The sequence below is a fragment of the Notamacropus eugenii genome, chromosome 2 (assembly GCF_028372415.1).
Source record: "Notamacropus eugenii isolate mMacEug1 chromosome 2, mMacEug1.pri_v2, whole genome shotgun sequence".
NCBI lineage: Eukaryota > Metazoa > Chordata > Mammalia > Diprotodontia > Macropodidae > Notamacropus > Notamacropus eugenii.
This window is the reverse complement of record NC_092873.1, coordinates 14,360,546-14,383,630: the sequence shown is the minus strand read 5'-3', so window position 1 is coordinate 14,383,630 and position 23,085 is coordinate 14,360,546. Positions and strand designations below refer to the sequence as shown.

The 23,085-nt window shown below is 51.1% G+C and overlaps 1 protein-coding gene across 2 annotated transcripts; it reads left to right on the top strand.

Moving 5' to 3' along the window:
• The first annotated feature begins 201 nt into the window (after positions 1 to 201).
• On the top strand, positions 202 to 22,519 carry LOC140522149 (uncharacterized). Of its 2 annotated transcripts, XM_072637254.1 has the most exons (8): positions 202 to 1,077; positions 2,715 to 2,834; positions 3,047 to 3,191; positions 4,275 to 4,967; positions 10,919 to 11,052; positions 11,337 to 11,463; positions 12,140 to 12,285; positions 19,776 to 22,519. In XM_072637254.1, coding segments are annotated over exons 5-8 (276 nt in total). In that variant the 5' UTR covers positions 202 to 1,077; positions 2,715 to 2,834; positions 3,047 to 3,191; positions 4,275 to 4,967; positions 10,919 to 11,050; the 3' UTR covers positions 19,777 to 22,519. The 2 variants fall into 2 exon arrangements, with proteins under 2 accessions (XP_072493355.1, XP_072493354.1); XM_072637253.1 differs by lacking the exons at positions 10,919 to 11,052; positions 11,337 to 11,463; positions 12,140 to 12,285; positions 19,776 to 22,519 and adding an exon at positions 7,980 to 8,872.
• The last annotated feature ends 566 nt before the right edge of the window (positions 22,520 to 23,085 follow it).

Below are 23,085 nucleotides of genomic sequence, written 5' to 3'. Positions count from 1 at the left end.
TCTAAGCATGGGATAATCAATCAAAAAACATTTATTAAGCACCTTCTCCTTATCAGGCACTGTGCTAAGCTCTGAGGATACAAAAAAGGCAAAAGACTTAAGAAGTCAATAGAAAGGAAAAGACTGAAGAATCATAAGGAAAAAAGACATGACGATTGGATCGTGAACACAGGGGAGAATGGGAACAAATCGGAAGAACAGTCTTGGGAACAAATCAGAAGAACAGTCTTAGGAACAACTCAAGATACGTTTTGTTCCAAGATCATGGCAAGGCAAAGATAATAAGGCAATAAGTATTTTTTAAGATCTGGCTCTATATCAGGCACTCTACGACTGGGGTACAAAGGAAAGAAAAGAGAGTGTCCTTGTAAGGAGAATGAATGAATGACTGAATGGATAACAACATTTATTAAGCTCTTACTAGGTACAAAGTACGGTGCCAAGTAGTCCCTGCTCTCAAGGAACTCCTATTCTAAATGGAGAGGGCAATGTGTAGGTTTCAAATGTCAGTCAGATGACATGTTCCCATCATTCTTATGGTGCAGGAGGAAAACATAAGGTAACCAGCATCCTTTAATGTAATTCCTTCAGACCATTCTTATGTTTCCAATTTGGAAGTTTTTGTGATTTTGAACCAAGAACTTTGGTGGCAAGAACATTATTTTCGGGGTATTTCATAAATTCAGTGTCTTAGGAGGTTGGGGCACTAGCAGGAGTAGTTACCCTTGCCCTTTGTTTTACAGATGAGAAAACTGAGGTACAGGGATGGGGACACGATTTGCCTGAGCCACATTTGTAGTAAAGTGGCCAAAGCATCTGGATTCAGCCCCTCAGGTTTCTAGCTCCAAAGACATCCCTCTAGCCAGACCTTAGTGCCCCACCCCGTCCCTCCCCCACTGGTCCTTCTGTCCCTAACTGCCATGGAATTCTGTAACCCCAACAGTCTGCATAACTGCAAAAGGGACAGTTGGTTTGGAGGGTTGCTTGTTGACTCTGGAGATCAAGAAATGGCCCCAAACTGGGGAGTAGGAGACCAAGGTGTGACCAGGTCTCGCTGGTGTGGCTGCAGACCCCTAGGTAAGCAGGAGTGGGGGAGAGGGGGAGCATCAGTCTGGCTTGAGGTTCATTTCGTGGGGGGAGGCAAGGCTGGGGCTGTGGATTCTTGGCTCCATTTTTCTTCTTCTGTTCAAAAGCTTCCCATAGAAGGCACTTGGACAACCTCTTTGTCCCAGGGGCCTCTCAGTTTGATAAGAGATCCCAAAGTCTGAGACGACTCTCTGTCCCCCACATCTTCCTGACTGGCCCGGCTCCATGCACTGTCATGTGGGTTACACTGCTGTGTGTGTCTGTCTCAGAGCTCCCCTGGTGGACCATAAGCTAAGGTCTAGTCAAGACAATGGTTAGGTTGTCTCTTTCATCTTTGTGCCTTGAGGGCCTTGAACACCTGACATTGGCTCAGCTTCAGATACACTGGGGCAGCCAGCACTGCAAAGGCCTGACCTCTTTCCTCGTCACCTGTCACAGTGTTTGTGGCCCTCCATAGTGGGAGACTGCGGGTCCAATATTGGTGATTCTCCTCTGGACCTGGTCACTTACTGGCTGTGTCACCTTGGGCTAGTCACTGAACTTCTGTCCACCTCAGTTTCCGCAACTGTCAAATGGGAAGAGTCATAGCACCTGTTTCCCAGGGTGGTGAGGATCAAGGGAGATAGTATAGGTAAGGCACTTGGCAGAATTGAAAGCACTTTTAAAAAACGATTATTCCCATCAATTATAATGGACTTAAGATCTCAAAACTCCTTTCCCAGCCAGGGATTTTGTTCCCAGTGGAGCTTGGAGTGGGTGTACGGGCCTGGCTCTCCCTGTCTGTACTTCCCAATTTCTACCTGGCTGCCCTGTTCCCTTCTGGAATTCAGGGCTCACTTAGCTGAGGAGACCTGAAGACCTGCAGTTGGGGCTTGGATTGATATGAGTCATCAGGGACAGGTCTTGGTTGCCTTTTCTGCCTTCATCCTACTTTGGCCCTTTTTTCTGGATTCATCCTTGGGCTATAGGTTCTTCCTGTGGGGAATGGATCTGCTGGGGATTTGCATCCCCTCTAGTTCCCAGGGTGTTGAATTGAAGGGAACTAATCAACGTGAAGAGGGGTCATGTTGACACTGGTGAGCAGTGGGGTACTGGGCCCGAGGTTGCTTTGCAGAATAGTAAGCCATCAGAGGGAGGATTTTGGGTTCCTGGGGATTCTCTTTCCTCAGGGCAGCAGTATGAAATGAGCATGTGAGCTCCTTCTGATGCCCCATGGCCTCCGTGGGCAGGGTTGCCTGAGTCCCCAACCAACTGCTTACTGCATTTGGGGTGTAAAGCATCTGAGGGAGAAGAATGCCAGCTTGTTGCTGGGCCGGCACTCCACCTTAATTACAGGGTTGCCCCTGCCTCTGGGTCCTGGCTTATTTTAAGGGGCAGCAGCCAGTGATGTCTGACCCATGTCACTTCTCTCGAAGGGAGAGGAATGCTTCCTTTGTGCCTGGCCCTGGGCTTAGCATGGCAGATACAAGTAATCCAAGCTGGTGTCAGCCTTCATGAGTCACTAATGTTCTTATGTGGTAGATAACACAGGGAAGTGGTAACCAGTCTGGGGCACTGATTGAAACATACCACCCAGAACGAGTACACTTGACTTTTAACTGTTCATTTGATTCCTTGGAACCATTTAGCCGTTCTGAGATCTCTGGTCTGTTGGAAGAGTTGAAGGAAACCATATGACCTAGGCCAACGTGCAGAATTGTGACTTGAAATGGAAAAAGTGAAATGCATCCACATGCGCAGATAAGAAGGTAACCAGAGTGCTGCTGTAGTGAAGACATTCTTCGCATCTGAGGACGCTACTACTGGGTAGTGGGCTCAGGGTGGAGGGATGGGACTGACCTTAAAGACTGGGCCTGGTCCCTTTCACCTGAGCAACGCTGGAGCCTGCTTCAGACGGTTTTCCTCAGCAGGTGACCTGGGAATTCTCATTTCGACCTTCCCTTCTGCTCTGAAATTGCAGATGGCACCATGGGGACCAGCAAAGGCTCTGTGAGCATCAGGGAGGCAGACAACACCACAGTGAGGGAGTTCAGGCAAAATGTGGAGAAGGAGGACATGGTGTGGCTGCAGAAGATTAAGAAGGAGGCTGTGACAACGTTTTCCAGGTAAGCCTGGGGCCAAGGGACACACGTAGGTGCAGCAGCCCAGGGCATGGGGTATTGGGCAAAAACTGAGTGACCTGAGGGATTGGTGACAGAAACCATTATGGAAAATGGGGGAAATGTGTGGGAAATCTGGCCCCTGATGCAAGGCAGAGCCAAAGGAACTGAGAAAGCACAAACAAGGACGAGCGCGTGTCCCATTACCCTCCTGCTCAAAGCTCTGCCATTTTGGGCTGTTTTCATTCCTTCCTTCCCCTCCTCTTTCTTTTCTTCTTTTGCTTTCTTTCTCCTTCCATCCTTCTCTCCCTTCTTGCCTCCCTCTATGCCAGGCATTGTATGGAGCCCAGAGAATGAGACACTCTCTTCTCTGTGGACTGGATCTTGTGTTCTAAAGGGATCTGACCAGTCTTCTGGACCTGCCCTTCCTATGCTCCATCAGTATCTGGCTTCCCCAGGGCTAGGTGGGCAAGGCAGGACAATGGAGAAAGGCCTGGGTTGGGAGTCAGCATTCATCTCCAGCCCCCTTAGTCTGTGCTACCTCCCTAGGCCTCTGTAAATAGTGGGAGCTGGGCCAGAAGGCTTCCAAGGTCCCATCCATTCAAATGGTGGTCCAGTGATGATGGTAGAACTCTCAACACTGTGCTTGGTGCTGTGGGAAACATGGAGGGAAGAAGGAGATGTTGAGGGGAGAGGAGACCCAGGCAAGCAGCAAGAGCAGGGCAGGGGAGAGTTTGGTGCTGACGTGCAGGCCCTCCAGAGCATCCAGGACCCAGATTTGGAGCCAGAAGGGACCTTGGAGGTCCTGGAGTTCAAGACTCTCATTTTTACACATGAAGGAACTGAGGTAAAAGGTAAAATGCCTTGCACATGGTCACCTAGCTAGTCAGTGTCTGGGGCTGGATTTGAATTCGGGCCTTCCTGACTCCAAGCCAGTACTCTATCCACTGTGAGTTCCTTAAGGGCAGGGAACATATTTTGGACTTTGTTCGATTGCCAGGCACATGCTTGTAGACTGAGAGACAGAGCCTCTTAGATAGGTGATGCCTAGGGCCGTGGTCTCAAGACCCTACTTTCTGTTTCCTGCAGGGGTTCTGGCCATGGTAGCCCCAAGAGCAGTCAGTACAGCTGCCAGCTACTTCAGAACAAAGACAACTTGGAGAAGCTGGTCCCGGTGGTGGCTGAGAACCGCTCCGTCCCTTGTGGGACCCAAAGCCAAGCAGCAGTGGTTCCCTCGGTGCCTGCATCACCCACGTTGTTCCCCAAAATGTCCGGGAATCTGCCATCCTCAGGTAAGCTCGTACCCATCATGGAGAGCTTCGTTCAGAGAGCAGCAGAGTGCTGAGAAGTGCCTGGTGGCGAGCAAGGCTAGGACAGCCAGCCAGAAGCTCTCCTTTGTCCACGCTTTGGAGTATGAGGAGACATCTGTGCCAAAGGAGCAGGTGGAAAGCCTAGCCGATCCAGCATCTGGGACCTCCTCAATGGGACTCCCTGAGGCACCCAAGGTGAAAGATATGAGACCTGCTCAGTCTGTGGCCAAACTCTGGATGGCCCAGCCAGCTTCTCCAGAAGATGTAGCGCCTGTGCTGACCGAGTCAGGTGATGCCTCCTCTTCTCTAAGAACACTGCCTCAGCCAGAGACTGAGCTCCTCTTGGACTTGCCAGAAAGCCCCTGGACTCGAAGGGGCTCCCGCTGTGACCTGTGCTCTGTGTGTAGGATCCACGTGCACAAGTCCTCACAGGCCCAACCAGAGTCTAGAAGCCAAGCAGATAGTGACAGTGGTAAGGCCTTGTCGGGGTGATCTGCTGTAGGAAGGAAGGGGAAGCTCTGGGGCTGGTGGTTGTCTGCCTGCTGCCTCCTTGTCCAACCTGCTCTGACTTTGTGTTTACTGGAGGAGCACCTCCCTCTATTCCTCCATTTCCTCATTTCTAGAGTAAGGGCTGTCAGAACAGATGATCTCCTGGGGGCCATCCCTTTAGAGGCTGTCCCAGGCAGGGGCAGACCTATTAGGTCAGCAGACAATCACCAGTAACGTCTCAGACTCCACAGAAAAAGCTTGACTTTTCTCTAAGGCAATTGGGATGTCAGGAGGTGGGGAAACTGTGCTTCAGAGAAGAAATTGTGGAAGAGTGGGATGGCAATGCCAGCCTGAACCTGGATAGGGCAGTCCTACTCCACAAGGGTTGGCAGACTGGTCCAGACTGGCTGCCAGATCCTGGCTGACAGTTCAGTCCTAGAGTCGCATGCCAAGTGTGGGTGTGGGCTCTAGCGTCTTGCTGTAGCATTGGGGGCAGATGAAGGAAAGGTTCATGGGACAGGACTGAGGAGGAGGAGGTCACGTGGGACGGTTGCTGGCGGTTGTTGGGGTATTTTTGTTTTAGGGAATTCAGCAGCCCAGTGGTCAACCCAGGCTGGCCACTTAATTGAATCTGTGGTTTGGCTTGTACTTCAGATGGTGACTTGGCTCCTCAGTGGACTACCCCCACCTGCTCACCTAGGCAGGGTGGAGAATTGAGGGGGAACCACTTGGCAGCCTGGTGCCCTCGGAGTCAGTGCAACCTTGGGCAGGTCCCCTTTTTGGGTCAGTTCTACTACTGTGACTTGGTTCCCTGTGTGCCCTAAGTCTCTGATGAGGATCTCACAAGATAGTGGGGGTGAAAAGCTCTGAGTAAGGGTGGGTCTCCATTGTCTTCTTCTCTCTGTAGAGAGCAAGGAGGCCAGGAAGCTTCCTCAGAGCATCAGGTAGGGTGACCCGAGAGTATCCCTGAGCACAAGCGGCAGGGAGAGACCACTCATGATGGCCCCCAGAGCTGGCCAAGGGACACAAGGATTCAGTGATGCTAAAGCGCCACTGTGTGCCTCAGTCAGGAAAACATCCTGGCACTGGGCTGAAGGTCTGCCCTCCAGGTGGTTAGACTCAGCCCTTCTCAAAACCCCCAACTACATATACAAAGGCAAGCTAGGCTGTTGGGGAAAACCACTTTCCAGATGAGCTTGGGGTCCCAGAGGCACTCCAGAGAGCCTTGATCTGGTCTCTGCCTAACCCATCCTGACACACAGCTGTCATGTCCGAAATAACTTCATTCTCAGAATCACCGTTTAAGAAGAGTCTGGTTAGTGGGGCAGGTGAAAGGAAAGGAAGAAGTCATTCTCTAAGTTCTCTGGATGATAAGACCTCAGACTTATTGGTGTGACTTTGGGCAGATGACTCTTCTGTGCCTCAGTTTCCTTCTCTGTCAAATGGGTGAATTGGAAGGCCTCTCAAGCTTTCTTGATGTTCTGTTGCTGGCAAAGTGCTGGTGGACCTTGAGTAAACCCTCCCTGTGGCCTTGGTGTGTGGCTCCAGGAGGAGTTGTGGCCTCCAATGGAGACGGAAGTGTCCTCTCTCCCTCCCTCCCCTAATAAACTCATGCACCATGTATAGGTGACCTACATACACACACACACACACACACACACACACACACACACACACCTAACTGTAGACATTCCTAACAGGATGTGAGACTTTGAAGGCAGAACTTGTTCCCTCTTTACTGCTGGAGCCTCAGAACCTAGAACAAGGCTTTTTAATACAGGAGGTGCTTAGAGAAGTTCTATTTGGTTTAATCAAACACTTATGATTACACAGTAGTGGGTGTGTTATTCTCACCCTGGCTGTTGTCATCTGGTCTTCCTGTTAGATTGTGAGTTGCCTGAGGGCAGGTGGGGGGACTTGACCTTTGTCCCTCCCCAGGTCTACCTAGAGCCCTCTAGGAGTGAGCCACTACGTCTGTGATTTTTGAAGTGTGCCAGGGTCAGGACATGGAGGGAGGGGGAAGGCTGAGACCCCACCTGTCAGGGCCTGGCTGCCTGGGCTGTGGCAGGGGGCTGCTGTCATCCCTGTCAGGGCCCCCATGGGCGCTGCTTCTGACCCCACGGAAAGAAGAGGAACTACAAGCAGGCTGTCAGTGAGCTGGGTGAGAACTGTGACCACATGGATGACGAGGCTCTCACTCCTCCTTGCATCCATCAACGTCTGCCCTGGCAGAAAGGTAAGGCAGGTGTGCATAGCTCTCATCCTGGCTGCTGCTATGCTGGCACCATGCCCACGCCTTCATGCTTGTCTCCCTGGGCAGGCGGTGCAGCCCCTATGAACATTCCTACACACACTGCAGAAGACCCAGACGCTCATGACGCTGACCTCAGCCAGCCGCCCCAGTGTCATTAAATCATTCTTCAAGTGCAACACTTCGCACTATCTCGATGCCAAGAGCAGCACCAGGGCCCAGGATAGGCACGAGACAGCCTTCTTTGCTTGTCCTGTTCCTGGGCCTTTCACGGGACCGCTGGGAGTGCAGTTTTGGGTTGGTGACCTTCTCAGAGAACTGGGGTCCAAATAGTCCAAGCAGTGCCTGTAGGTGAGTCAAAGGTTTGGTCTGAGTGTACCCAAGAGGCACCTTTGACCCTGGCACTCTAGGTTCTGACTAAGAGCTGAGGCTCAATTTAATGTTCCATATGGGTTGTGTACAGTATAGCTGTAGGAGTTTAGCTTGCTTAAATATTGTGTTGGCCCAAATATTGTGCAAGACCATCAGGGGAAACTCAGCCTACTATGGTTAGCTTGTCCGAGACTTTAGAGGAAATGGCTGGGTCAGAGGTTGGGAGGGCAGGCAGCCCCCTGCCCTGGAGCAGCCTGGAGGACTGGCCTTCAAGGGTAGGTTGGTCAAGTCCTCTGGCTGTGTGCCTGGCTGGGGTGTCTGAGGCAGCCAGAGGAGTTAATGCCAGGTTTTTCTCCTTTCCTCTTTTCACAGGGCAGTTTTCTCCTGAGTAATCCACCCACCGATCACCTTAGTAGCATAGCCACCCATCCCCACCCTCCCTACTGCAACACTACTTCCTGAAGTACTAGAATCACTTGTTTTGAACACCAAATTTGTGAGTGTGTCAGCAGAGTAACTCCCTGGGGAAGGGAATCCCAGGAGGTCGAGTTGCTGGTTCAGGGTCACCCAGCGAGTCCCTGCAGGGCTTGTCCCGGGTTGCTGGCCTGGCACAGATGACCCAACACGGGCATGCCTTTTGCTGTGTTAGCAGCCACGACCCAGTGCCTGACCCTCCTTGATCCTGAGGCCTCAAACCTGAGGTCTTGCCCACAAAGAAACAAGTGGCCGCTTGGCCTGTCTTGCCCCCGATTTTCCCCGTATCCTGGCTCCATGGTACTGCTCCCCACATTAGAATGGTAGGGTTGACCTTTTCAGCTACTGTTAGTGAGAAGAACTACGTTTTCAAAGTCTCATTCCTAATTCCCAAAGTCTCTGAGATCCTTGCTTAAGAAGGTTGGAACTTTCCTTTGAGTTTGATGTAAGGAGCACACTACTGTTGAGGCTGGTTCCTGCCCTGAGGAATATTCCACAAAACCTTCTAGCCAGTTGATTTTAAAGTTGTGGAAGTGATTTGCCTTTTGGAATTGAAGAGGGGGAAGAGCCATGAGACAGACCTGGAGTGATGAAAGTGAAGGGAACCTGAGTCTTGGGCAGAGACAGGTCTATCACCATCACCAGCCTCTGGGAATCAGAAAAGGACCCTGGGGGAGCAGGACAGCTGTCTCCATAACTTTTGGCTGCTGTCGGCACAGTCTCGCCTACTTTCCTGTGCCCAGCCAGGGGTACTGCCTCCGGGATCCCCACATGCTAAGGCAGGGGGTTGTTTTCTGTAGGGTGTCTGTGCGAGGTTTGGGGGAGGTCTCTCACTTACCTAAATCTGGGTTCCTGGGGTGAGATTCCTGCTGACCTTCTTGGATACTTCGTAAGAAACTTCAGGGCCATGCCCAAGGTCCAGGCCAAGCAGCTGATTCTATCTTGAAATATTTGCATGCTTCCTCCAGGGGGAGCAGCCTTTTCCTTTTATGTTCTAGAGACCAGAAAGAGCCCAGCAGATGATTAGGAGTCAATGAAACCATATTTTTCTCCCTCTGGGAATGGGGAGTTCCTTGCGTTGGAGCCTTGGGGCACGGGGTAGCATTTCTAGCCAGGGTTGTGGTGTCTTGGCTCTCCTCTGAGGAGAGCTTTGTCCCATGATGACCCACTGAACTTGAGAGTCAGAAGGCCTTGGTGTCCCAGGGAAGGCTGTTCACCCCAAAGTCTCTGTTTAGGGAGGGATCCGAGTGCTTTGACCTTCAAGAGATTGTGGACTAAAGGGCAGGTCACGGGAACTTCAGTGCTCTGGGCCCTTTCTTTAGCTTGTCCAGAGATGTAGATAGTGAGTGGTGGAGGGAATTTACAAACTGGGAATTCTCCTGAGACGTGGCTCCCCCCCAAAGCCCCCTAGTTTGTCAGTTAAATGTGCTGCAAGAAGGTGCTGCTTAAAGCATTTCTGGTTTAATTTCTTTCAGAAAGGACTTTTGTTTCATCAGTTGGAAGGGTTTTGGTATATTCGATTTGATGAACATTGGTTGACACCTGAATTATTGAACAGGCAAACCCAGTTGTACCAGTCATCCCTAAAATGTTGTCTCCCACTATCTTCCCCATTGTTATGCTTCCCACTCTCCCACTTCTTAGTCCAAGCTGAAGCACTTGCCTGAATCGGGAGATTTTACCTCTGGATGATGGCAGAAAGGGCAGTGCGAGGAGGGAGCTGGAGCTGAGTGGGGATAGATCCCTTGAGTAGCGTCTGTGTGGTGAGCTTGGGAGGTTATGTCAACTCTAGCTCTGTGAGAGGGAGGTGTACCCTCCACAGCATCCTGACGGGGTCATCTGTCTAGCCTTTACTGGAATACCTCAGAGCAGCAGGGAGCTCCCTAGTTCACAAGGCATGATTGTCAGCATGATGCTTGAGTGCAGTGGACCTCAAAGTCCTGTGCATTGGGTCGAGTTAGAAGGCTCCATTCTGTTCTCCCGTTGGTTTCTTCCAGATTTTGACTCCTTCTGGGTGTGCAGTCTGAGGCCGGGCAGAGCAGAGCTAGTCTCTGTCCTCTGTTCTCCTTTTTCTTCAGCCCCCATGTGATAGGTTTCTCAAGCCTTACTCAGTCTTTCCCCTGGAGGGGTACCCAGAGCTGACAGGCCAAGAAGGCCCTCGGGGGTCTCTCCCAGCACACTAGGTCCACGACTTCTTTCCAGACAGGTGGCCAAGGGGTGTGTGAGGCGTTCTTGTGGGGGCTGCACTCTCCTCGAGCTAGTGGGCTCAGTTATCCTAGGGTCCAATGGCATTGATCATTTGGCTGCACCTCACAGCTTTTGATGGGTGTGAAGCCCAGCTCGCCGTGTCTTGTATGTGCAGCCTTGGATGAGCCCCTTGCCCATCTGGATCAGTGGCCCCCTGACATTGACTATCAAGAGGAGTCAGGACAGCCTCCGAGCCTTGGTTTCTATACTGCCTCCATGGAAGGGAAGGGCAATGAGCCAATTTAACAGATGATGACTTTTGGATCTAAGAGAGGGGAAGCAATGGTGTACAGCCACCTGGCCAGTTAGTGGCTGAGCAAGCCATGGGAGGCTGCACTGGCAGGACACCAGCCACCCCCCATGCCCTCAGCTTCCCTTCCTTTGACCCATTGATGTCAAGAATGGTTGCTAGAGCATGTGGAAAGAAGAGACAGGTGCCTTCAGAACCTGGTTCAGGTCCTGCCCGTGACATACTCTCTGCAGGTGGAATGGGGGGAAGGTGGGCCTCCCAGGGAAAGGGGGTGGGGAGAAGGGAGTCTGGGGATTCTGACCTGTCTTGGTGCCTGGTGGTCTCCCCATCTGCCTCACAGCTGCAGTCCCCTTCCTGTCCTCAGGAGAAGGAACTACAGCGGCTGGAAAACCTGAAAAAGAAGAAGGAGGCTGAGCTCCTAAGAAAGCAGAAGGTGGAGGAGGACCAGCGCCAGCACCTGGAGGAAATAAAGATGTGAGTGACCACCTTCCGGAGGCTTGGACGGGTGGGGTGCTGGGGAGGACTGAGGGGGCTTGCCAAGCCCAAGAATGTGTCCATTCCTCCTTGTGCCCCACTGAAATGGGAACAGTGCCTGTGGAAGGCCCTGCAGGCCCACAAGCAGGCAGAACAGCTGCAGGTAGAGAAGAAGAAATGCACTGAACAGAAGCTGGAGGTCAGAGACAGCCCCAAACCCTGGGCCCCTGGCGAGATGCTGTGTGGGACAGGGCAGGGTCTTGACCCCTGACCTGCTTGGTCAGGGTCTCACAGGAGAAGCAGAAGCTGCTGGCTGAGAAAGCCAAGAAGAAAGCTGCCAAGAAGCTAGAGGAGGCTGAGATGAGGCTGAAGCAGGAGGAAGAAGCCTGGAGGCAGAAGAGACTCCAGCAGGTGAGTGCAGATGGGCCACCATGGAGGGAGGAGTGGAGCTGGCCAGCCTCTGGTCCTTAGGCCCCACTTACTTGTGGGCAGCCAACTGTGTGCCCCTGTGTGCTGAGCCTTGAGGCAAGAGGACCTTAGTTCAGATCCAGCTGTGCCACCTTGGGCAGCTGCTTTAACTGCTGCCTGCCTCAGTTTCCTCTTCTGCAAAGTTATATTTGCCTCCTAGAAGTGTTGGTAAGGACCAGATGAGACATCCCAAGCCAAGCACTTTTGAAATGTTGTGATCTGCATCATTCTTCCTGGTGTCAGAGAGGAACCTGAGAGAGACAGACTGGGGACAGTTCTTCACCGTCCATTCTGGGATACCTGATGCCCCTCACTGCCTTGTGTCTTACTGGGGCAAGGAGGAGGATGATGCCAAGTGCAGAATATTCACTCTGCAGTCAGTCAGAAGCATGGGCCCATTCTGGAGACACTATGGATGATTCTTGTACAACCACTGATTTTAGAGCTGAGGAGATCTTAGACTGTTGAGAGCAGGGGGGATACTGAGGGCGAGCTAGAGCAGCCTGGTCCGTGCCCATACCAGTCCTCCTCCTGCTCAGTGAGTTGTCTGAGCTCAAGGGCCCATCTGGCTTATCCCTCCCCACCTCCCTGATGGGATCCCTCTCCTTTCCACCTGCAGCAGGAGGAGGAGTGGGACCAGAAGTGGCAGAGGAAGGTGGCAGAAGCCCTAAGGAACACAGTGCAGCAGGGGCAGTGGGAGAGGCAGCTGGCGCTGGAGAGGAAGGTGCAGAGGAAGAGGGAGGAGGAGAGGCTCCAAGCTAAGTGGTGAGGGCCTGTCTGCCTCTTGAACAGCTGTTCCTTCCCTGCCTCTGTGTTCATGTCTGTGTGTGTGTGTGTTTGTGTGCATGAGTGTGTGCGTGTGACAGGGCATGTGACAGTGTGTGTGCATGTGTGGGTGCATGCAGGTGTGTGTGTTTGCATGTGTGTGACTGTGCGTTTGTGTGACAGTGTGTTACTGTGTATGTGCATGAGTGTGTGTCTGTGCGTGTATAGATGCATGCATGTGTGCCAGTGTGCATGTTTGTGACTGTGTGCCTGTGTGTGACTGTGTGCCTTTGTGTGTGTTCATGTGTGAGACTGTTTCTGTGTCTAAGATTGTCTGTGTGTGACTATGTGTCTGAGACGCTGTTTGAGACTGAGTGTGTGAGATTGAAATGTGTGTGAGATTGTGTGTGTCTGTGAGAGATTGTGTGACTGTGTGTGTGAGTGGTAGTGAGACTGTCTGAGTGTGTGTGTGTGACGTGCGTGTCTGTGAGAGATTGTGTGTGTGTGACTGTGTGAGGCTGAGTGTGAGAATGAGTGTGTGAGAGATTGTATATGTGTGTGTGAGAGAGAGGCTGTGAGTGAGTGAGCTCCCTGCAGATACCCCACATCTGTGAGAAGGCCTCTTGGGCAGGGAGGTGCGTGGGGTTACCCCAGGCCACATGCTGACTCCATTATTTGCTTTCCACGTGGCATTGAGAATGTCCCTTGCCCTCTCCAAAACTCAGTTTCTTTTCCCAAAACGTGTGGGTGGTAAATGGGCTCTGTCGTTAGGCTCACAGGGTCATGCTGGGCCCTCCTTGTAGTTTCCCGCCTCCTTAGGGGGAGTCTGAGATCGTGGTGTCATCTCTGGCAGACAGGGCTATGGAGAGGATGAGTTTTCAGATTGGGGAGCTTGGGGTCATGGAGCATGATTCCCCATGCACATCCTGCTTTTCTCTCTTTGTCTTTTGCCGTTCTGGGACTCGCTGTTCTCCTTCCCTTGGATGGGCCATTTCTCATGAGTTCTTAGAACATGAGCAAGCACTTTGATCCCTCGCACTCAGCCCAGAGCAGAAGGCAAGGTCTTTTTCCTCCCTTGGGTTGACTGTCCAGCTGTGCGGGACAAACTCCCTCGCTTCTGCCAAATCTGACAACAATTCTGAGAGTTGTGTATTTGCAGGGATCATCCCCATTTTGCAGAAGAGAAACCTGAGGCTTAGACAACTTGAGACACAAGTTGAATTTGTTGGAAGCAGATTTGAGCGTGAGCAACGGTTTATTTTTATTTCTGTATTTTAAAAATAGGATTTATTAATGTCTTTGACAGACATTGTTTGCTCTCCCATAGTATTCCTTCTTGTGTAAAGGAGAGCTGGGCTGCCCTGACCTCATGTGGGCAGCATTGCGCCCTCCACCTCCCTACAGCAAATGGGCTGAGGTCCAGGAAGAAGAGGGGCTGGGGCGGCTGTTCAGTTCATCTCCCCTTCCGTACGATTCTTGGCTCACACTCTTCTGTCCTTGTGCCTGCTCTTCTCCTTGGTCTTTTCTCAGTACCAGAGCTTCATTTCTTGCTGCATAATAATATTCTTGTTATACCCATAGATCAGTTTGATCGGCCCCTCCCCAGTTGGTGTGTTCCTTCTTTGGTAGAGATACTTCCTCCACGCTGGTGGGGTTCCAGCTCTGCCCAGGGAGCTGCGGCCTCTCAGTGTTGCTGAGAGCCCTTCTATATCCTCAGGTAGCATAGCAGGGACTGGGAACTTAAAGAATGAAGAGCAACCCAGCTCCCCAGAGAAATCGGCAGACCTTTTCCATGTTTTCATCTCTTTGACATCCTACTTGCATCCTTTGATGCTTTCAGGACAGTGGGCTTACTTCGACACTCCAGCCACATCCGATATCAGCTTGTTTTCCCGCAGTTGTCTGAGGCAGCCCTGCTCCTAATTAATCTCTGTCCTGGTCCTTCGTGGCACTTTACGGATCACTCTGTATTTTGAGCTGGTGCCTTTCCATTTCCTGAGCACATCAAGTGTTGACTGGGCTCTTGGGTTCCCTTTACAGTGAAACTTCCGTAGGGTAATTATGGTCTGGTACTGATTCTTCTGTGTACTTTTCACTTTTTCTGACTTACTAGCGTGCTTCAGTGAGAATTTCCCCAATTGTCTGCCATCTCCACTCCTTTCAAGTTTTCTGCCTGGGCGCTAGTCTTGGCCTTCCCTGTAATAGTGGCTCTCATGGTAGAGGCATCCCCAGGCCTGTCAAACACATCAGTAGACAACCACTTGTTCCTTACCTTTCTTGGTTTCCCTTGACTCCCGTGTTTGAATTTCAAAGTTTCTCCTCAACTCTGAGCTTTTCATCAGGGCATTTGAAAGTGCTCTATTCTGTTAAAAGCGCATTTGTTCCTGCTGCAGGATTACTGTATTCATTCTTGGAGCCAATCTCTTGACTGATCCTTTGGCTCACTGCATTCTGGGATTTGATGGCAGCTGCTAATCCCTTTTACATTTTGGACCATAACAGGTCGAGAATTCAAGGTGGAGAGTTGTAAGGGAAAGAGGGTGGATGCGGCAAAGACAGGTTATGTAGATGGGCTTTACATACACTCATTTAACACACTTCGTTTGTGACGTATGGCTCTGTCTCCAGGATGGGGCAGTTTCTGCATCAGGTTCCCTGCTTTGGTGAAATTACTGGTCCAGATATGAAATCACATCCGGATACTTACATGTATAGTTACGCATCTCTCACATTCATCATTCCATTTCTTTCAAAGCACTTGACTCAGAGTGCTATGGTGGGGGTGTTCTGGTGGGAGGCAGTACTGATTGCCGGCTCCTGCATCAGTGTTTGGGAATGTCCTTGGATAAAGTGGAACAGAAAATAGAATTCAATTCATTGAGCATTTATTAAGTAGATACTATATGTACAAGACACTGTATCTCAGGTCTGGGGGTACAAAGACAGAAACAAACCAGGCCCTGGCATCTGGGACCTTACGCTTCCCTGACTTTCATCCTGATTCAGTTTCTCCTGTCTCATTGTCATCAGTAGGTGAAGAGTAGTTAAGCCCTGGGCAAAGTGACAGGAGGTGGCGCCCCGCCGTGCTGGTGACTGATAAGGACGGACACTTGGTTTGCAAGGAGCGAGCCCTGCAGCTACACAAGGAGAGATTTCAGAGGGAAGTGGAGGAGAAGCAGTAGAGGGTGAGGCACTGGGTGGGACCTGGGATGGTCCTTGGTCTTGGCTACAGCCCTACCCCTTACCCTCTCCTCCATTGGTTCCTTCAAATGCTACTGCCCCTGGTCTCTTTGGGTTTTCCTGGGACAGGGCAGGGGTGAGGGGCAGCACCTTGATGATTCCGGGCTGGCACTCAGCAGAGAGGAGAGGGCTACATGCATGCATAGCTCTGGGAGTGATCCACTTCACCAGAGGAGACAGTATAGAGAGAAAGAAGGGGGCCCAGGAGGGAGCCTAGATACAGACGGCTGAGGAGCAGTCAGTTAGGAAAGAGGAGAAACAGGCAAGGGGCAGGTGGCCTGGAGTCCATCGGCTGCAGAGACAAGACTGTTCCATTTGGTACTGAGGAGATTGCTGGGGACAGTTGCACTTGAAGGGAGTGATGAGCATCTGACTTTTGAAAGGAGTTCAGTGGAGGGAGGGAGGGCAAGGGAAGAGACGTGCTGCAGGACGGGCTCTCAGGAGGCTCCTTCAGGGACAAGAGAGGAAGGGATTGGATTGAGGTGCTGGGAGAGGACTTTGGCTTACTGAGAGCCTGGGGCCTGAGGTCAGGGGAGGAAGGTTCTCAGCTGCGAGGACTGGCGTTACATGGGATGATGAGAAGGGAAGTATTGGAGCAGCCTTGATGGGGGGAGCCATTAGGACTTGGATGGCATCTCCTTGTGAGTGCCCTGCTCTGCTGTGACCCCTGACTCTCCTGCCCCAGGGTTCCAGCTCAGGCAGGCCGTCATTCATCAGTACTACCTTCCTCCTGACATTGACCACCTCTTTGGCACCATCCTCAACCTGGACCTCCAGGACATATTCCAAAAGACTAAACCGTGTTGCCACACTCGCACCAGCTCTGCCTTCTGGCATTCTCCACCCCTGCCAGTGTCCCTGCGCTTGAGGGGTCTGTCGAATGGCCTGAAGACGCCTTGAGAAGGGAGAAGGGAAGTGCCTCTTGTCCATCCTATGCAGTCAAAGCCAGGCCTGGGGGCAGCAGAGATGGAGACCCCCAGAAGCTGTGGGCGAACTCCAGGGAAAATGGCGCACACACGGCCCACATGGCTAAGCCAGCAGTCCCTCACCTGTACATAAGTGCTAGTTTGCTACATAGCTAGTTTGAGGCTGATGTCAAGCTCCAGCGTTATAAGGTTAGGTAAAGAAAAGGTTAGGTTATGAGGTTAGGTTAACAAAGAAAAATTTTGAGGAAGCTTTGAGGAAACTTGCTGGGCTCCTCATCTTGGTCCATCTTGCTCTCTGTGGAGAGAAGAACACAATGGAGAACCACCCTTACTCAGATCCTTTCACCTCTGCTATCTTGTTAGATCCTCGTCAGAGATTTAGGGCACAGAGGGAACCAAGTTACAGTAGTGGAAATGGACAAAAGAAGAGACCTGAACAAGGTCACACTGACTCCCAGGGCACCAGGCTGCCAAGTGACCCCCCAATTCTCCCCCCTGCCCAGGTGAACAGGAGGGGGTAGTCCACTGAGGAGCCAATCACCATCTGAAGTTCAAGCCAAACCTCAGATTCAATTAAGTGGCCAACCTGGACTGACCACTGGGCTGCTGAATTCTCTGAAAAAACAATGGCCCAACACCCCCCAGGAACGTTCCATGTGACCTCTTTATTCTCAGTCCTATCACATGAACCTTTCCTTCATCTGCCCCCAATGCTACAGCAAGACGCTAGAGCCCATACCCACGTATTGCATGCTTTGCTGGTGCTGCTCCCATCCACCAGAGCCTGGCAGCCAGTCTGGACCAGGATGCCAACCCCTGTGGAGTTTGCCTGACTTATCCAGGTTTAATCTGGCATCACCAGCCTCCTCCTCCACAACTTTCTCTCTGAAGCACAATTCCGTGCCCTCCTGACATCTCAATTGCCTTAGAGAAAAGTCAAGCGTTTTCTGTGGAGTCTGAGACGTTACTGGTGATTGTCTGCTGACCTAATAGGTCTGCCCCTGCCTGGGACAGCCTCTAAAGGGATGGCCCCCAGGAGATCATCTGTTCTGACAGCCCTTACTCAAGAAACGAGGAAATGGAGGAATAGAGGGAGGTGCTCCTCCAGTAAACACAAAGTCAGAGCAGGTTGGACAAGGAAGCAGCAGGCAGAAAACCACCAGCCCCAGAGCTTCCCCTTCCTTCCTATAGCCCATCACCCCGACAAGACCTTACCACTGTCACTATCTGCTTGGCTTCTAGACTCTGGTTGGGCCTGTGAGGACTTGTGCACCAGGCTCCTACAGACAGAACAGGGGTCACAGCGGGAGCCCCTTCAGGTCCGGGAGCTTTCTGGCAAGTCCAAGAGGAGCTCAGTCTCTGGCTGAGGCTGTGTTCCTAAAGAAGAGGAGGCATAATCTGACTTGGTCAGCACAGGTGCTACATCTTCTGGAGAAGCTGGCTGGGCTATCCAGAGTTTGGCCACAGACTGAGCAGGTCTCATATCTTTCACCTTGGGTGCCTCAGGGAGTCCCATTGAGGAGGTCCCAGATGCTGGATCGGCTAGGCTTTCCACCTGCTCCTTTGGCACAGATGTCTCCTCATACTCCAAAGCGTGGACAAAGGAGAGCTTCTGGCTGGCTGTCCTAGCCTTGCTCGCCACCAGGCACTTCTCGGCACTCTGCTGCTCGCTAAGATCTTCATGATGGGTACGAGCTTACCTGAGGATGGCAGGTTCCCGGACATTTTGGGGAACAACGTGGGTGATGCAGGCACCGAGGGAACCACTGCTGCTTTGCTTTGGGTCTCACAAGGGACGGAGCCATTCTCAGCCACCACCTGGACCAGCTTCTCCAAGTTGTCTTTGTTCTGAAGTAGCTGGCAGCTGTACTGACTGCTCTTAGGGCAACCACGGCCAGAACCCCTGCAGGAAGTAGAAAGTAGGGTCTTGAGACCACGGCCCTAGGCATCACCTATGTAAGAGGCTCTGTGTCTCAGTCTAAAGCATATGCCTGGAAGTCAAAGAAAGTCCAAAATATGTTCCCTGCCCTTAAGGAACTCACAGTGGATAGAGCACTGGCTTGGAGTCAGGAAGGCCTGAGTTCAAATCCAGCCTCAGACACTGACTAGCTAGGGGACTATGGGCAAGTCATTTTGCCTGCGTACCTGAGTTCCTTCATCTGTAAAAATGAGAGTCTTGGACTCCAGGACCTCCAAGGTCCCTTCTGGTTTCCAATCTGGGTCCTAGACTCTCTGCAGGGCCTGCACGTCGGCACCAAACTCTCCCCTGCCCTACCCTTGCTGCTTGCCTGGGTCTCCTCTCCCCTCAACATCTCCTACTTCCCTCCATGTTTCCCACAGCACCAAGCACAGTGTTGAGAGTTCTACCATCATCACTGGACCACCATTTGAATGGATGGGACCTTGGAAGCCTTCTGGCCCAGCTCCCACTATTTACAGAGGCCTAAGGAGCTAGCACAGACTATGAGGGCTGGAGATAGATGCTGACACCAAACTCAGGCCTGTCTCCATTGTCCTGCCTTGCCCACTTAGCCTTGGGGAAGCCAGATGCTGATGGAGCATAGGAAGGGCAGATCCAGAAGACTGGTCAGATCCCTTTAGAACACAAGATCCAGTCAACAGAGAAGAGAACGTCTCATTCTCTGGGCTCCGTACAATGCCTGGCATAGAGGGAGGCAAGAAGGGAGAGAAGGATGGAAGGAGAAAGAAAGGAAAAGAAGAAAAGAAAGAGGAGGGGAAGGAAGGAAGGAAAACAGCCCAAAATGGCAGAGCTTTGAGTAGGAGTGTAATGGGATACATGCTTGTCCTTGTTTGTTTGTGCTTTCTCAGTTCCTCTGACTCTGCCTTACAACAGGGGCCAGATTTCCCACACATTACCCCCATTTTAAATGGTTTCTGTCCCCAATCCCTCAGGTCACTCAATTTTGCCCAATACCCCTTGCCCTGGGCTGCTGCACCCATATGGGTCCCTTGGCCCCAGGCTAACCTGGAAAAAGTGCTCAAACCCTCCTCCTCCTGCATCTGCTGCAGCCACACCGTCTCATTTCTGTGGGCCTCCAGGACTCTCCCAGAGCCTATGGTGGTCCCCATGGTGCCATCTGCAATTTCAGAGCAGAAGGGAAGGTCAAAATGAGAATTCCCAGGTCACCTGCTGAGAAAAATCATCTGAAGCAGGCTCCAGGGTTGCTCAGGGGAAGGGGACCAGGCCCAGGCTTTAAGATCACTCCCATCCTTCCACCCTGAATGCACTAGCCATTGGGAGCATCTTCAGATGCCAAGAATGTCTTCACTGCAGCAGTAATCTGGATACCTTCATATTTTCAGATGCTGATGCATCACACTGGTTCCCATTCCAGTCTCCGTACTCCATCTTTCTCGAGGTCGTAGGTGTTTCGACGGCATTGGAAAGGCAGCAGTGATCTCAGAAAGGCTAAATGGTTGCAAGGAATCAAATCAACAGTTCAAAGTCAAGTGTACTCATTCTGGGTACTGTGTTTCAGTCAATGCCCCAGACTGGTTACCACTTCCCTGTGTTATCTACAACATAAGAACCTAAATGCTCAATGAAGGCTGGCACCAGCTTGGCTTGCTTGTATCTGCCACGCTAAGCCCAGGACCAGGCACAGAGAAATAATTCCCTTCCTTCCTATTTGTCCTCTGAATATTGTCAAGCTGTTAGAAGCCCCAACAAGTGCCATTAGATTTTTGTGTCTTGGCAGCAAACTGGGAGGTAGCAGCATACTGGGCAGGAAGAAGGTGATTAACAGGAGTCTTGGCGACTGGCTGGCGGACCACGGGGACCACTGAGTCTATATCTGGGATCCCAGGGTGAGGAAAGGAAGAGAGAAGTGACATGGGTCAGACATCACTGGCTGCTGACCCTTAAAATGAGCCAAGATCCAGAGGCAGGGGCAACCCTGTAACTAAGGTGGAGTGCTGGCCCAGCAACAAGTTCGCATTATTCTTCCTCAGATGATTTACACCCCAAATGCAGTAAGGAATTGGTTGGGGACTCAGGCAACCCTGCCCAGGGAGGCCATGGGGCATCAGAAGGAGCTCGCATGCTCGTTTCATACTGCTGCCCTGAGGAAATAGAATCCCCTGGAACCCAACATCCTCCCTCTGATGGCTTACTATTCTGCAAAGCAAATTCGTGCCCAGCACACCACTGCTCACCAATGTCAACACGCCCCCTTTTTCTGTTGCTGAGTTCCATTCAATTCAGCGCCCTGGGAGCTAGAGGGGATGCAAATCCCCAGCAGATCATTCCTCACAGACAGAACCCTTAGCCCAAGGAGAAAACCAGAGGAAAGGGACACAGTAGGATGAAGGCAGGCAAGGCAGCCAAGACTCGTCCCTTATTACTCACGTCAACACAAGCCCTACTGCAGGTCTTCAGGTCTCCTCAGAAAAGCGAGCTCTTAATTCCAGAAGGGAACAGGGCAGCCAGGCAGAAATTGGGAAGTATAGACAGGAAGAGCCAGGCCCGTACACCTACCCCAAGTTCTACTGGGAACAAAAGCCCTGACTGGGAAAGGGGTTTTGGGATCTCAGATCCATTATTATTGATGGGAATAATCATTTTTAGAAGTGCTTTCAATTCGCAAAGTGCCTTACCTATACTATGTCACTTGTTCCTCATCACCCTGGGAATCAGGTGCTATGACTGTTCCCATTTGACAGTTGAGGAAACTGAGGCACACAGAAGTTCAGTGACTAGCCCAGGGTCACAGAGCCAGTAAGTGACCAGGTGCAAAGTTCTACCCCCCGAGGCACCAGCTAAGGGAATATGGTACCAGTTTCCCCAGGGGAGAAAGTACCAATATCGGACCTGGAGTCTCCCTATGGAGGGCCAGAAACACTGTGACAGGTGCCAAGGAAAGAGGTCAGGCTTATGCAGGCTGGCTGCCCAAGGGCATCTGAAGCTGAGAGAATGTTAGATATTCAAGGCCCTCAAGGGACAAAAATGAAAGAGCCAACCTAACCATTGCCTTGACCAGACCTTAGCTCATGGTCCACCAGGTGAGCTCTGAAACAGACACACGCAGTAGTGTAACCCGCACGACAGTGCAAGAAGCCAGGTCAGTCAGGGAGATTTGGGGGACAGAGAGTCCTCTTAGCCTGTGGGATCTCTTATCAAACTTAGAGGTCCCTGGGACAAAGGGGTTGTCCAAGTGCCTTCTATGGGAGGCTTTTGAACAGAAGAAAAAACAGCTAAGAATCCATAGCCCCAGCTTTGCCTCCCCCGAGAGATGAATGCCAACCCAGACTGATACTTCCCCTCCCCTCCACTCCTGCTTACCTAGGCGTCTGCAGCCACACCAGCGAGACCTGGTCACTGTTTGGACTCCTACGCCCCAGTTCTGGGCCATTTCTTGACCACTAGAGCCAACAAGCAACCTTCCAAACCAATTGTCCCTTTTGGAGTTACGCAGACTTATTGGGGTTGCAGAATTCCATGGCAGTTAAGGGGAAGGAACGGGTGGGGCTCTAAGGTCTGGCTAGAGGGATGCGTTTGGAGCTAGACAACCGAGGCGTCGAATCCGGCTCCTTTGGCCACTTTACTACAAATGTGGCTCAGCCAAATCGTTTCCCCATCACTATGCCTGAGTTTCCTCATCTGTAAAAGAAAAGGAAAAGATAACTATTCCTGCAGGTGCTAGAGCCCCAACGTCGTCAGACATTCAATTTATGAAATACCCAGAAAATAACATGCTTGCCACCAAAGTTCTTGCTTCTATATCCCAAATGATTCCAAATTGGAAACATAAGAATTGTCAGTAGAAAATATATTAAAGGATGCTCGTTACCTTATGTTTTCCTCCTCCATCCTAAGAATGCTGGAAATGTTTCATCCGACTGACAGTTGAAACCTATACATTGCTCTCTCCATTTAGAATAGGAGTTCATTGAGAGCAGGGACTACTTGGCACAGTAGTTTGCACCTTGTAAGAGCTGAATAAATGTTGTTATTCATTCTGCATAGAAGGACACTCTCTTTCCTTTGTACCCCAGGACTTACAGTGCCTGGTATACAGTCAGCACTTAATAAATGTTGCCTTACTGTGTTTGCCTTGCCATCATCTTGGAACAAAATGTATTTTGAGTTGTTTCTAAGACTATTCTTCTGATTTGCTCCCATTCTCCCCTGTGTCCACGATCCAATAGTCATGTCTTTTTTCCTTATGATTCTTCAGTCTTTTCCTTTCTATTGACTTCTTAAGTCTTTTGCCCTTTTTATATCCTCACAGCTTAGCACAGTGCCTGATAAGCAGAAGGTGCTTAATAAATGTTTATTGATTGATTATCCCATGCTTACACATAGCCTCACATGCCACAGATCCTTCATGACCCCCTGTACTTAATTTGACATTTTGAACAAGATGGTCTACACTTCTATTAGGCTTAGCACCACTAACACACCTGCCGTGTGTGCATCTGTGTGATAGTCACCTAATGCTATTGTCTTATGCATTTAATTGTCATTTATATGAATCCTGGAGCCAGTTCTTTTCTAGATTTTCTATCTCCCTCAACGCCCAGGAACGTGCCATGTTCATACCTGTAGTTCGACCAATGCTCAATGGAAAAAGGGATCTTCTATGGATTTCAGTCTTATTCTTAAACCTAGGAG